At 45.0% G+C, this 14,703-nt stretch overlaps 1 protein-coding gene across 1 annotated transcript in view; it reads left to right on the top strand.

Moving 5' to 3' along the window:
- LOC121552472 (connector enhancer of kinase suppressor of ras 3-like) overlaps positions 1–13,126 on the top strand; it is a 31,406-nt gene extending 18,280 nt beyond the window's left edge. The window contains exons 3-13 of the mRNA XM_045211400.1: positions 1,897–2,099; positions 2,634–2,721; positions 3,712–3,753; positions 7,988–8,107; positions 8,357–8,416; positions 8,548–8,616; positions 9,592–9,738; positions 10,496–10,620; positions 11,051–11,250; positions 11,390–11,476; positions 12,086–13,126. Coding sequence (XP_045067335.1) covers positions 1,897–2,099; positions 2,634–2,721; positions 3,712–3,753; positions 7,988–8,107; positions 8,357–8,416; positions 8,548–8,616; positions 9,592–9,738; positions 10,496–10,620; positions 11,051–11,250; positions 11,390–11,476; positions 12,086–12,411 — 1,467 coding nt within the window. The 3' untranslated portion in view covers positions 12,412–13,126. The remainder of the gene's footprint in view (positions 1–1,896; positions 2,100–2,633; positions 2,722–3,711; positions 3,754–7,987; positions 8,108–8,356; positions 8,417–8,547; positions 8,617–9,591; positions 9,739–10,495; positions 10,621–11,050; positions 11,251–11,389; positions 11,477–12,085) is intronic.
- The last annotated feature ends 1,577 nt before the right edge of the window (positions 13,127–14,703 follow it).

Genomic DNA, 14,703 nt, shown 5'->3' with positions numbered 1-14,703 from the left:
CCCACTCCAATTTGCATACCGCCCCAACAGATCCACAGATGATGAAATCTCTATTGCACTCCACACTGCCCTTTCCCGCCTGGACAAAAGGAACACCTACGTGAGAATGCTATTAATTGACTACAGCTCAGCGTTCAACACCATAGTGCCCTCAAAGCTCATCACTAAGCTAAGGACCCTGGGACTAAACACCTCCCTCTGCAACTGGATCCTGGTCTTCCTGACGAGCCGCCCCCAAGGTGGTAAGGGTAGGTAACAACACATCTGCCAAGCTGATCCTCAACACGGGGGCCCCTCAGGGGTGGGTGCTCAGTCCCCTCCTATACTCCCTGTTCACCCATGACTGCATGGCCAAGCACGACTCCAACACCATCATTAAGTTTGCCGACAACACAACAGTGGTAGGCCTGATCACCGACAACGATGAGACAGCCTATAGGGAGGAGGTCAGAGACCTGGCCGTGTGGTGCCAGGATAACAACCTCTCCCTCAACGTGATCAAGACAAAGGAGATGATTGTGGACTACAGGAAAAGGAGGACAGAGCACACCCCATTCTCATCGACGGGGCTGTAGTGGAGCAGGTTGAGAGCTTCAAGTTCCTTGGTGTCCACATATCCAACAAACTATCATGGTCCAAACACACCAAGACAGTCGTGAAGAGGGCACGACAAAGCCTATTCCCCCTCAGGAGACTGAAAAGATTTGGCATGGGTCCTACAGCTGCACCATCGAGAGCATCCTGACTGGTTGCATCACCGCCTGGTATGGCAACTGCTCGGCCTCCGACCGCAAGGCACTACAGAGGGTAGTGCGTACGGCCCAGTACATCACTGGGGCCAAGCTTCTTGCCGTCCAGGACCTTTATGCCAGGCGGTGTCAGAGGAAGGCCCTCAAAATTGTCAAAGACTCCAGCCACCCTAGTCATAGAGTGTTCTCTCTGCTACCGCACGGCAAGTGGTACCGGAGCGCCAAGTCTTGGTCCAAAAGGCTTCTTAACAGCTTCTACCCCCAAACCATAAGACTCCTGAACAGCTAATCAAATGGCTACCTGGACTATTTGCATTGTTCCTCCCCCATTCCCTTTTTTTACTCTGCTGCTACTCTGTTTATTATCTATGCATAATCACTTTAATAACTCTACCTACATGTACGTATTACCTCAATTACCTCGACTAACCTGTGCCCCCACACATTGACTCTGTACTGGTACCCCCTGTATATAGCCTCACTACTGTTATTTTACTGCTGCTCTTTAATTATTTGTTATCATTTCTTTTTTTTAACTTATCTATTTTTTACTTATTTTTCTTATAACTGCATTGTTGGTTAAGGGCTTGTAAGTAAGCATTAAACTGTACGGTCTACACCTGTTGTATTCTGCGCATGTGACAAATAACATTTGATTTGATTTGATGAGAATGACCGAGTCCTTAATCCTCTGTCACTCTACATTATAACAGAAAGGCAATGGCTGCGTCTGAAATGGCACCCTTTTCACTCTATAGTGCACTACTTTTGGCCAGAGCCCATGAGGGCCCATGAGACTCTGGCCAAAAGTAGTGCACTATAGAGGGAATAGGGTGCCGTTTGGGACACAGACAATGTTTGCTGAACCCAAGCCAGGTGGTTTTGAATGTAATTGATTACAGCACACATGCTAATCAAAGATCTGATAGCTATGGTATGCGACTATAATAAACGTAGTGAGTCAGAAAACCTGAGTGTATTTCTTTCTTATTTTTGATTGTTGTGTTATGAGAATATTCCCTCTCATTACATTTTACATTTTGGTATTTTAGCAGACTTACAAGTCAGTGCATTCAACTACAGTGGGTAAAACGACCACAAATCACAGTCATTGCAAGTAAAAACGTTTATCTCGTTTGTCTTCCAGAACTATGGGGTGGAGACAGACAACCTGAAGACTCTGGTGGGTTGTATGAGAGCGGCGTCCAACAACCTCCACAACTCAGCGTCGGAGCGCAGGAAGAACCCGTCGTACGAGGGCAAGAATTCCCACAAACCCCCCAATGACTTCCTCACTGCCGTGGTGGAGCTCATCGGAGCAGCCAAGAGTCTACTGGCCTGGCTGGACAGGTAGGCTATACAAAACACACTTACACACATAGGCAGTGGCACAGACACACACCCACACACACACACAGACACACACACACACACACAGACACACACAGAGATAGACACACAGTCAGTTGTATTCCTGTGCTTGTGTCGGCTTGAGACGCATTCCAGAGGGTCTCAGCTGCGAAATTAAACATCTGTATTGACAGACCACATTAGATGCTGTCAGTAACCCCTCAAAACATGTGAGGGTGTGTACTGTAGCCTACGTACATGACGAGTCAAAACACTTCTCAAGTCAACAACAATAATTGCTAATACATTTCTCACATACCTGGGTTGTTTTTCTTTAGATGCTTTCTTCATGCATCTGTGACACAACAACACTCATAATTGCTATATTATACAGAACTGTCATCATATCCAGCTCCGTAATTGCACCTGATATTGTTATGATTGTACACACAGAGATAGATAGATTATTGCTGTGTTATTGGGGTTGTTGTAATTGGAATGACTCCTGTCCTTCCTCTGGTCTCTATATGACAGGACTTCTCTAACGGGGATCAGTGACTTCACCTCCACTAAGAACAGGATCATTCAGCTGTGTCTGGAGCTCACCACCACCGTTCAGAAGGTTTGTTCTCTAATCGTCATTATTCACTCTCATGAGGTTTCATAGGACTGTGGGATGACTTTGCCTATAAGCAAACCACTTGTGTGTGTTTGTTAAATTAGCATGATGCATTAATATTTCTTTCATGCTAGTAGTCAACACACAAATTCACATGGAGCCCCTCTCATGAACGTTCTGGGAACCAAAAATGACCGTTTTTTTAAGGCATGTAAAAAGCAAAACATCTCTGAGAAAATGTTCTGTGGTTTCAAAGGTCTTACAATAACTTCTAGGGCCACAATGTCTGTCACACGAGACCTTAAAACCCCTGCATCAGAGGCTACTTCATTTGATCTATTATACATTGAGGTGGAGTTCAAATAGGAAGTGTTAGCTGAAGGTGTGCCCCATACAGACACTCGCCACAGGATGTAATAAGAACAGTACCACTGAATGGTTAAAGCATGAAGACCTCCACCAGCAGCACGTGGGAGGATGAAAGATCAACACGTGCCTAATTCTGCTCTCTCCCACAAAACATGAAGGATACTGAGTTTGTGTCCCAAATGGCACCCTATTCCCTATGTAGTGCAATACTTTTGACCAGAGCCCAAAGGGTCCTGGTCAAAATTAGTGCACTAAATAGGGAATAGGGTGCCTTTTAGGACACATAAATAGTGAAAGATACAGTGTGGAAGCAGTGTCCTCTCCACCTCACTGCTCCCTATAGTTAAGTGACGTCCCACAGAACTGTCATGCAATCATCTTGTCACACTGTTTACAGGGAGTTGTTATTTAAGTGCCCACAAGACACATCGTCCTGTATGTTTGGGAGGCTTTTTGCATTCCTGTTTGGTTTCACTCCCAAGTTTTTTCTTTCCACAAATATTTGTCCGCCGTTCGCTGCTAATTTGTGTTTTCGTTCACTCTTTCCTGCTACGCCTCAGAGGGATACAGCTTAAGTGTTTTACTGTAGCATCTTGTAAAATATACTTCTGTCCCTGATTGTAGGACTGCACAGTTTATGACATGGAGGAGAAGATTCTGGAAGTGGTAAGTGATGCTTCCTCTTTTTACCTCTGGTCTGAATGCTCTGTTCACCAGCTCAGCCCTGGAGCTTCAAAATAAACACATCGCATACAGATATTATCACGACTCAGGATATGACCCAGATGCAGACACAGGAGGTAGATAGTACAGTTCTCAATAATAATTTATTACAACACGGGGCAGGCAAAGGGCAGGTCGAGGACAGGCAGAGGTTCGTAATCAGGTCAGAGTCAGGCAGGTACAGGACGGCAGGCAGGCTCAGGGTCAGGGCAGGCAGAGGTTCGTGATCAGGTCAGAGACAGGCAGGTACAGGACAGCAGGCAGGCTCGGGGTCAGGGCAGGCAGAGGTTCGTAATCAGGTCAGAGTCAGGCAGGTACAGGACGGCAGGCAGGCTCAGGGTCAGGGCAGGCAGAGGTTCGTGATCAGGTCAGAGTCAGGCAGGTACAGGACGGCAGGCAGGCTCAGGGTCAGGGCAGGCAGAGGTTCGTAATCAGGTCAGAGTCAGGCAGGTACAGGACGGCAGGCAGGCTCGGGGTCAGGGCAGGCAGAATGGTCAGAACCGGGAAAACTAGGAAATAAACACTTGAGAAACGGGAAAGCACGCTGGTAAGACCTGACAAGGCGGAACTGGCAACAGACAAACAGAGAACACAGGTATAAATGCACAGGGGATAATGGGGAAGATGGGCAACACCTGGAGGGGGGTGGAGACAAGCACAAAGACAGGTGAAACCGATCAGGGTGTGACAGTTAAACACACAGGAAGCACACACACATACACACACACAGATACACGCAGGCAATACACGTACACATGCATACACACACATACATACACACACACACACATACACACATACACACACTTCCCTTTCCTGTAGAGACTGCCATGGTTCTTGTGATATGTGCTGTGTTCCCGTATGGGTGTAGGACTTTGTTTATACAGTTAAGAGCTGTTTTCCAAATGACACCCTATTCCCTATATAGTGTACTATTTTTGACCAGACCCCTATTGGCCTTGGTCAAAAGTCGACCACTACATAGGGAATAGGGTGCCATTTGGGATGCATCCCAGTGCTGTGATGGTTTACAGAAGCCCTGCTTCCACATTCTGTGTTAGATAGCCCTGCCTGGGGGGCCGTTGGGCTACACAGTCAGCTGAAAATGTCATTAACTAAGTGATAATATTAGTTTGGATCAGCAGTTTCTCTCAGGAGCTGACCTACTGTATAACCTCAGCCTCCCATGCTGTGCTGTTTACAGCCAAGTTGTACAATGCTTATCTAAGTCTGTGTCAGGCTGTTACAGCTTTAAAGCTACTATCCTGCAATACTACACTACCGGTCAAAAGTTTTAGAACACCTACTCATTCAACGTTTTTTGTTTATTTTTACTATTTTCTACATTGTAGAATGATAGTGAAGACATCAAAACTATGAAATAACACACATGGTACCATGTAGTAACCAAAAAACTGTTAAACAAATCAAAATATATTTTATATTTGAGATTCTTCAAATAGCCACCCTTTGCCTTGATGACAGTTTTGCACACTCTTGGCATTCTCTCAACCAGCTTCACCTGGAACACTTTTCCAACAGTCTTGAAGGAGTTCCTCATATGCTGAGCACTTGTTGGCTGCTTTTCCTTCAGTCTGCGGTCCGACTCATCCCAAACCATCTCAATTTGGTTGAGGTCGGGGGATTGTGGAGGCCAGGTCATCTGATGCAGCATTCGATCACTCTCCTTCTTGGTAAAATAGCCCTTACATAGCCTGGAGGTGTGTTGGGTCATTGTTCTGTTGAAAAACAAATGATAGTCCTACTAAGCCCAAACCAGATGGGATGGCGTATCGCTGCAGAATGCTGTGGTAGCCATGCTGGTTAAGTGTGCCTTGAATTCTAAATAAATCACAGACAGTGTCACCAGAAAAGCACCCCCACACCATAACACCTCCTCCTCCATGCTTTACAGTGGGAAATACACATGCGGAGATCATCCGTTCACCCACACCGCGTCTCACAAAGACTTTTGAACTCCAGACCAAAGGACAAATTTCCACCGGTCTAATGTCCATTGCTCGTGTTTCTTGGCCAAAGCAAGTCTCTTCTTCTTGTTGGTGTCCTTTAGTAGTGGTTTGTTTGCAGCAATTCGACCATGTAGGCCTGAATCACACAGTCTCCTTTGAACAGTTGATGTTGAGATGTGTCTGTTACTTGAACTCTGTGAAGCATTTATTTGGGCTGCAATTTCTGAGGCTGGTAATTCTAATGAACTTAACCTCTGCAGCAGAGGTAACTCTGGGTCTTCCATTCCTGTGGCGGTCCTCATGAGAGCCAGTTTCATCATAGCGCTTGATGTTTTTTGCGACTGCACTTGAAGAAACTTTCAAAATTCTTGAAATGTTCCGTATTAACTGAATTTCATAGTTTTGATGTCTTCACTATTATTCTACAATGTAGAAAATAGTAACAATAAAGAAAAACCCTTGAATGAGTAGCTGTTCTAAAACTTTTGACCGGTAGTGTACACATTTTGCCATGAGGCAGAGAGAAAACCTTGCAGTTTTAAAGCTTAAATGAAAGTGCATTTATGTACAAAAAAAATGCAGAAAGTATTGAATTGTAGATTAATAATATTAGAGTCGTTCCACCAATTCAGTGCCTTTTGAGAAGTGTAGCTTGGCCATATACCACACCCCCTCGGGCCTAATTGCTTAATTAACCAATCCAGTCATTAGCACTAACGTGTGTGACTACAGTCTGTCCCTCCCCTCTCCTGAAGTTTAGCTCCGTCATCATGACCACACACCAGAGATCCAACACACCAGAATAGCTCTTTACAACATTTACATTAACATTTACATTTACATAATTTAGCAGACGCTCTTAGAAATTGGTGCATTCAACTTATGATAGCCAGTGGGTAGTTTTTTTTTATGGGGGGGGTAGAAGGATTACTTTATATGATTCCAGGTATGACTTAAAGAGGTAGGGTTTCAATTGTCTCCGGAAGGTGGTCAGTGACTCCGCTGTCCTGGCGTCGTGGGGGAGCTGGTTCCACCATTGGGGTGCCAGAGCAGCGAATAGCTTTGACTGGGCTGAGCGGGAACTGTGCTTCCGTAGAGGTAGGGGAGCTAGCAGGCCAGAGGTGGATGAACGTAGTGCCCTCGTTTGGGTGTAGGGTCTGATCAGAGCAACGACCATAACCTCATCCCCAGGCTAATTGTGCATACATTGAGAGGCAGTGTCTTGTTAACGAGATTACAATGACGATGGTTATTTCCCCAAAGTCCAGTGAAGTATACTGAACAAAAATATAAATGCAACATGCAACAATTTCAAAGGTTTTACTGAGTTTCCAAATAAGTGAATTGAAATCAATTCATTAGGCTATAATCTATGGATTTCACATACCTTTAAAAAAATGGGACTCACAATGGGCCTCAGGATCTCTTTGGGGTATTTTTGTGTATACAAATTGCCAATCGATAAAATGCAATTGTGTTCGTTGTCCGTAGCTTATGCCTGCCCATACCATAACCCCACCGCCACAGTGGTGCACTCTGTTCACAATGTTGACATCAGCAAACCGCTCGCCAACACAACGCCATACACATGGTCTGCGGTTGTGAGGCCGGTTGGACGTACTGCTAAATTCTCTAAAACAATGTTGGAGGCGGCTTATGGTAGAGAAATGAACTATCGATTCTCTGCCAACAGCTCTGGTGGACATTCCTGCAGTCAGCATGCCAATTGCACTCTCCCTCAAAACTTGAGACATCTGTGGCATTGTGTTGTGTAACAAAACTGCACATTTTAGAGTGGCCTTTTATTGTCCCCAGCACAAGGTGGGGACAACAGTATGAAAATGTATGCACTCACTAACTGTAAGTCGCTCTGGATAAGAGCGTCTGCTAAATTACTAAAATGTAAAAATGTGCACCTGTGTAATGATCATTCTGTTTAATCAGCTTCTTGATATGCCACACCTGTCAGGTGGATGGATTATATTGGTAAAGGATAAATGCTCACTAACAGGGATGTAAACAAATTTGTGCAAACAATTTGAGAGAAATAAGCTTTTTGTGCGTATGGAAAATTTCTGGGATATTTTATTTCAGCTCATGAAACATGGGACCAACACTTTACATGTTGCTTTGATATTTTTGTTCAGTGTATATTGGTGTTCAGAGACAATGTAGCTGAGTGTATTCTGTTATATGTTCCATTCCAGTCTGTGGCTCTGAACGTGATCTGTGAGCAGACGATGAGGACGACCTCTGACCCCCAGAAGAGTCAGATGGCCTGTCTGGAGGAGGTCCACATCACCAACATCAGACCTAGGGAAGGACTGGTGAGAAGAGTTAGCTTGCATCCCAAATGGCACCCTATACTGTATAGTGCACAACTTTTGACCAGGGCCCATAGGGATCAGGTCAAAAAGTAGTGCACTATATAGGAAATAGGGTGGCACATAAGAAGCTGACTTATACTTGAAATTAGAGAAGATTCTTACATGATCAGCCCAAGCTAGATGTACTGCTTGATTTCTCAGTCTCTGAGATTGATTGCTTCTTTCTTATGCTGTCCTGTATCATCTCAGGGGTTGTATATCAAATCCACCTACGACGGGCTTCACATCATCACTGGAACCACAGAACATGTGAGTATCCCGTCTATTCCGATAGTAGTAGTCCAAGATGGTCTGGAGTGTTCCAGTCAGAGTGAATGTACTGTACTTCTGTGATGTCTCCTTGCTCACCATCTGTCTTTCTGCTGTCCTCTGCCCTCCAGTCTCCAGCAGACAGAACACACAGGATCCACGCCGGAGACGAGGTCGTCCAGGTCAACAAGCAGACAGTGGTAGCTACCTCATACAGCTTCTCTCATCTGTCCATTGATATGAGAGTACTAACCCAGGAATGAGAGAGATCACAGATCTTTGTTAAATCAACAACAAGCTCAATAATGATTGGAGCACAGGGATAGGCAGAATATTCAGAGTACAGTGACAGAGTTGATGATGATGGGTCTGTTGATGGGAGTGATGATGATGGATGTGATGATGGATGTGATGATGTTGGGTCTGCTGATGGGAGTGATGATGATGGATGTGATGATGGATGTGATGATGATAATGGGTCTGTTGATGGGAGTGATGATGATGGATGTGATGATGGATGTGATGATGATGATAGATATGATGATGGATGTGATGATAATGGGTCTGTTGATGGGAGTGGTGATGATGATGGATGTGATGATGGATGTAATGATGGATGTGATGATGGATGTGATGATAATGGGTCTGTTGATAGGAGTGATGATGATGGGTATGTTGATGGGAGTGATGATGATGGATGTGATGATGGATGTGATGATGATGGGTCTGTTGATGGGAGTGATGATGATGGATGTGATGATGGATGTGATGATGATGATGGATGTGATGATGGATGTGATGATGATGATGGATGTGATGATGATGGGAGTGATGATGATGGATGTGATGATGGATGTGATGATGATGATGGATGTGATGATGGATGTGATGATGATGATGGATGTGATGATGATGGGTCTGTTGATGGGAGTGATGATGATGGATGTGATGATGGATGTGATGATGATGGGTCTGCTGATGGGAGTGATGATGATGGATGTGATAATGGATGTGATGATGATGGGTCTGCTGATGGGAGTGATGATGATGGATGTGATGATGGATGTGATGATGATGGGTATGCTGATGGAAGTGATGATGATGAACCTGCTGATGGGAGTGATGCTGGATGGGTCTGACGAGGTGTCCTATCTGTCTGTCTGTGGTGCCTCCAGGTGGGCTGGCAGCTGGAGAAGCTGGTGGGTAAGCTGAAAGCGGACCCAGCATGCGTTACTCTGGTGGTGAAGAAGAGGCCCTCAGGGACCTGTAGCTTCACCCCGGCCCCCCTGAAGAACGTGCGCTGGAGGCCGCCTCTGGTGCAGGTAGAGCCCTAACACTCTCACACAGCTTGATTGAAGAACACCCGTAGTACATGTAGACCCAGCCCACCTTATCCCCCTTGATATCATAGTGTTGAATCAATTCTGGATTTATTTTCATCTGTCATCATAGGTGTGACATTTGTGTGTTTGTTATCCCAGAGTTGTTGGTTTTTGGTGGGGTTTGACAAGAGAGGACAAGTTCCTCAGGTCTTCTGCCATCGAGGTTGTGTCTTTCAGTGGGTGGGTTGTAACTAAGGGTAAACAATGAATCCCTTCTTCCTTTTTTTCCAGTCCAAGGCTGTATTGATGTCAGACATGTTTTGAAGGTGACTCATGTTCGCAGATCATGGGTCTAGTGTGACTGAATAGGCTTGGTGTTTCGGAACCCATTTAGGATGTGTGTTTTAAATAGATTGCATAGTCCTTCAAATGTCAGTAGTGGGCTGGGTCAGTGTGCCCTGACTACACTGTAATCTCGCCAGGCATGGAGGAACCCATTGAACCAGGCTACAGTAGTCTTGGTGGATTTACCAAATGGACATTTGCTTAATTCGAAAGAACGCCATGTAACGCATTAGTATTTTGCTGATTATTTTGCTGATCGTTATGGTGAAGTTGTCTAATTTTAGCAGCTAAGCTACCTCAAGCCAATTATTTAACACAGATTTCTGTGGTATTAGTGTTTTTACTTGACAACATTTGGTAACATCTGGGGATCTATCTATTATAACAAGTATTGTGTTGTTTTGTGTGTTAGAACGCCCCCGGTATCCCTAAGATCCAGTCTCCAAAGCATGCCTGTGAAGCCCCTGTGAAGAAAGAGAAGCCAGCCCTTCTCGACCTATTTATCCCCCCCCCCCCCACTGTACCCTATACCCCACGGTGAGTATCTGTCTGTCTGTTTGACTGTCTGTCGGTTTGACTGTCTGTCTGTCTGTCTCTCTGTCAGTCAGTCTGTCTTTGTCTGTCAGTCCGTCGGTCGGTTTGACTGTCTGTCCGTCTGTCAGTCTCTGTCTGTCTGTGTGTCTGTCTGTCTGCATGGCCGTCTGTCAGTCTGTCTGTTTGCGTGTCTGTCTGCATGTCTGTCTGCCTTTCTGTCTGTCTGTCTCTCTGTCCTCCTCAGGCTTTAGGAATGGCATAACACCGCCTCTTATTTAGTCCATTAAGTCCCAAACAGGGACTTATAACTTCTGTTGAAATTACTGTTTGGGAGAAGAAGAAAAAAATGTGTACCCCTACAATGATGGATACTGCTCTGTTAGCTGACCTTGATGTTGTTTCTTATTTTCCTCTCATGTACCACTCATCACAGAGATGAGAAGCCTAAAGCCAGTGTCAAACTGAGACCAAAGGGTTCTCAGTCTCCAAACTCCTTCCTGGATGAGGGCAGACGGCGCTTCACCATCGCAGACTATGACAACAAGATCAGAGTCTGCCCCCCTCCTGAGCCCAACCTCCAACCGGCCCAACCAGCCCCAGTTGCCCGCCTGAGACAACAGACATCAACACGGGGTCAGTGCCCTAACACACACAAACTTTTCCCCCAGTTAATCACAGTAGCATTCTGTTCCCATTTCACTGACTTTTATAGATTCTGTACCATTGAAAAGATTGATGACATTGAATTACAGAATATTTGAACTCTTTACAGGTAAACCGCGGCCCCTGTCCATGCCTCTAGACTCGTGTTTGGGCATGTCTGATTCGTCCTCCAGACCCTGGCACCAAGGGAGGAAAGGTAAGCCTGCTACAGCTATAGCACAGGGTGCCAATTGCATCCCAAATGACACCCTATTCCCTATATAGTGCACTATTTTTGATCGGGGCCCTGGTCAAAAGTAGCGCACTATATAAGGAATAGGGTGCCATTTGGGACAGAACCGAACTGAGGCTAATCTACTGTTATCAGAATGGCCATTTCACAAGCTCATTTACTCTGCAGAACAAACTGAGGCAGACTCGGATTGCATGCCTTGAATTCTTAAGTCGTTGTTCATTAACTTTGGGGTAAGCCCCAGCATAACCAGTGTTAACTTTGTCCACAACTCCTTAGACTCACTTATCCTTAAACAGAGAGGGTTCGGCGGGTGTTGTGAGACAAGTTTGTTAATTTGTGTATGTCTATGTGTATATCATGTGTATTCAATGAGTATGTGTACATGTACCAGTGTAAGGAGGCCCAAAGGTTTTCCTGATCAGATCACAGTCAGGAAAAACTCCTAGCTCTAGTTATGTATCTAACGTATATGCCAGCCCCATGCTAAGATTCCTGTCTTATATATGGTTCTTGCATGGTGATGATATCCTTGGATGGACAATAAAGTCCTATTCTATTCTACTCTTGCAGGAGAGGACATCCTGCACAGATACCTGAGTAACGAGCGCATCGCCACCATCTCTGAGGAGGCCTCGTGCTTCCCCCTACCCTACAGACCCCTGGAGGGGCGATCTGGCCAGCTGGTCCGTGGCGTCGACCACATCCGGGGCTCCCGGTGCTTCATCAACGCTGACCTGCACAACAGCGCCACCATCCCCTACCAGGAGGCATCGTCGAAAAAGGCCCCGGCTACGATTGTGACCCCTAGTGCTGCTGCTACTCCCAAACGCCCTCCATCGGAACCCTCTTCGATCCTGGGGGGCTGGCTAGCCCGCCTCAGGCTGTTGAGTCATTGACGAGTGCCTTGACCTTGTGGACGGTGGAACGCGTGTCCCCCCCAGTGCCTTTACCTTGCTATCATCGCACAGTGGTCTGGTTTCTCCACTCAGTATTCTGACTAACACGTACCATACCTTGAACGTTCTGTTGGAACGCTACAGCAGCCTACGGAAGCTTTGCTTCATTTCAATGCCACATAGCCTAGTGGTAGACCATTTGGTTGGCTCTCTCGCTACATTTCAACCCCTCGGCGTGACAGATTGTTAGTTTAGATTCAATATGCTGACAGATTCTGAATCTTTCGTGGAGGGGTTGGAAAAATTACAAGTATGAGGAAGTATTATAGAAAACAGTGATGTTTCTGTTTCTGCTCATTCTCCTGATCAAGAGAAGGACTATAATTCAGGTTTAGGAAACATTAGCCTTGCTTCAGTAGGTAAACTGTCCTATGTTTAAATTGTTAAGTTATTTAGTTTGTGTCGGTCTACAGATTTATTGTAAATATGTTGAAAATAATTTTTTTAAGAAGTTGATTTGATTTTTGGACCGGTATATTTTGTATTTCATTTCGTGAGTTGATATAGATATAATTAATGCCTATAATTTTTATTTGAGATAATGTGCTTCTCTTCATAGTGTTTCATGTTACTATGCAGTGGACATACAGTTGAAGTCGGAAGTTTACATACACCTTAGCCAAATACATTTAAACTCAGTTTTTCACAATTCCTGAAATTTAATCCTAGTAAAAATTCCCTGTTTTAGGTCAGTTAGGATCACCACTTTATTTTAAGAATGTGAAATGTCAGAATAATAGTAGAGAGAATGATTTATTTCAGCTTTTATTTCTTTCATCACATTCCCAGTGGGTCAGAAGTTTACATACACTCAATTAGTATTTGGTAGCATTGTTTTTAAATTGTTTAACTTGGGTCAAACATTTTGGGTAGCCTTCCACAAGCTTCCCACAATAAGTTGGGCGAATTTTGGCCCATTCCTCCTGACAGAGCTGGTGTAACTGAGTCAGGTTTGTAGGCCTTCTTGCTCGCACATGCTTTTTCAGTTCTGCCCACACATTTTCTATAGGATTGAGGTCAGGGCTTTGTGATGGCCACTCCAATACCTTGACTTTGTTGTCCTTAAGCCATTTTGCCACAACTTTGGAAGTATGCTTGGGGTCATTGTCCATTTGGAAGACCCATTTGCAACCAAGCTTTAACTTGTCTTGAGATGTTGCTTAATATATCCACATAATTTTGCTTCCTCATGATGCCATCTATTTTGTGAAGTGCACCAGTCCCTCCTGCAGCAAAGCACCCCCACAGCATGGTCCTCTGTAGCTCAATTGGTAGAGCATGGCGCTTGTAACGCCAGGGTAGTGGGTTCGATCCCCGGGACCACCCATACGTAAAGATGTATGCACACATGACTGTAAGTCGCTTTGGATAAAAGCGTCTGCTAAATGGCATATTATATTATTATATGATGCTGCCACCCCCGTGCTTCACGGTTGGGATGGTGTTCTTCGGCTTGCAAGCGGCCCCCTTTTTCCTCCGGGGGCCAAACAGTTCTATTTTTGTTTCATCAGACCAGAGGACATTTCTCCAAAAAGTACGATCTTTGTCCCCATGTGCAGTTGCAAACCGTAGTCTGGCTTGTTTATGGCGGTTTTGGAGCAGGTGGCTTCTTCCTTGCTGAGCGGCCTTTCAGGTTATGTCGATATAGGACTCGTTTTACTGTGGATATAGATAACTGTTTCCTCCAGCATCTTCACAAGGTCCTTTGCTGTTGTTCTGGGATTGATTTGCACTTTTTGCACCAAAGTACGTTCATCTCTAGGAGACAGAACGTGTCTCCTTCCTGAGCGGTATGACGGCTGCGTGGTCCCATGGTGTTTATACTTGCGTACTATTGTTTGTACAGATGAACGTGGTACCTTCAGGCGTTTGGAAATTGCTCCCAAGGATGAACCAGACTTGTGGAGGTCTACAATTTCTTTTTCTGAGGTCTTGGCTGATTTCTTTTGATTTTCCCATGATGTCAAGCAAAGAGGCACTGAGTTTGAAGGTGTATGCCTTCAAAGGTGGTCCTCTGTAGCTCAGCTGGTAGAGCACGGCGCTTGTAACACCAAGGTAGTGGGTTCGATCCCCGGGACCACCCATAAACAAACAAAAAAATTATCCACGCATGACTGTAAGTCGCTTTGGATAAAAAGCATCTGCTAAATGGCATATTATTATTAAAATACATCCACAGGTACACCTCCAATTGACTCAAATGATGTCAATTAGCCTATCAGAAGCTCCTAA

Source organism: Coregonus clupeaformis, chromosome 36 (assembly GCF_020615455.1).
Source record: "Coregonus clupeaformis isolate EN_2021a chromosome 36, ASM2061545v1, whole genome shotgun sequence".
Taxonomy (NCBI): Eukaryota; Metazoa; Chordata; class Actinopteri; order Salmoniformes; family Salmonidae; genus Coregonus; species Coregonus clupeaformis.
The sequence above is the reverse complement of the archived record's forward strand: the minus strand, read 5'-3'. Positions and strand labels throughout refer to the sequence as shown.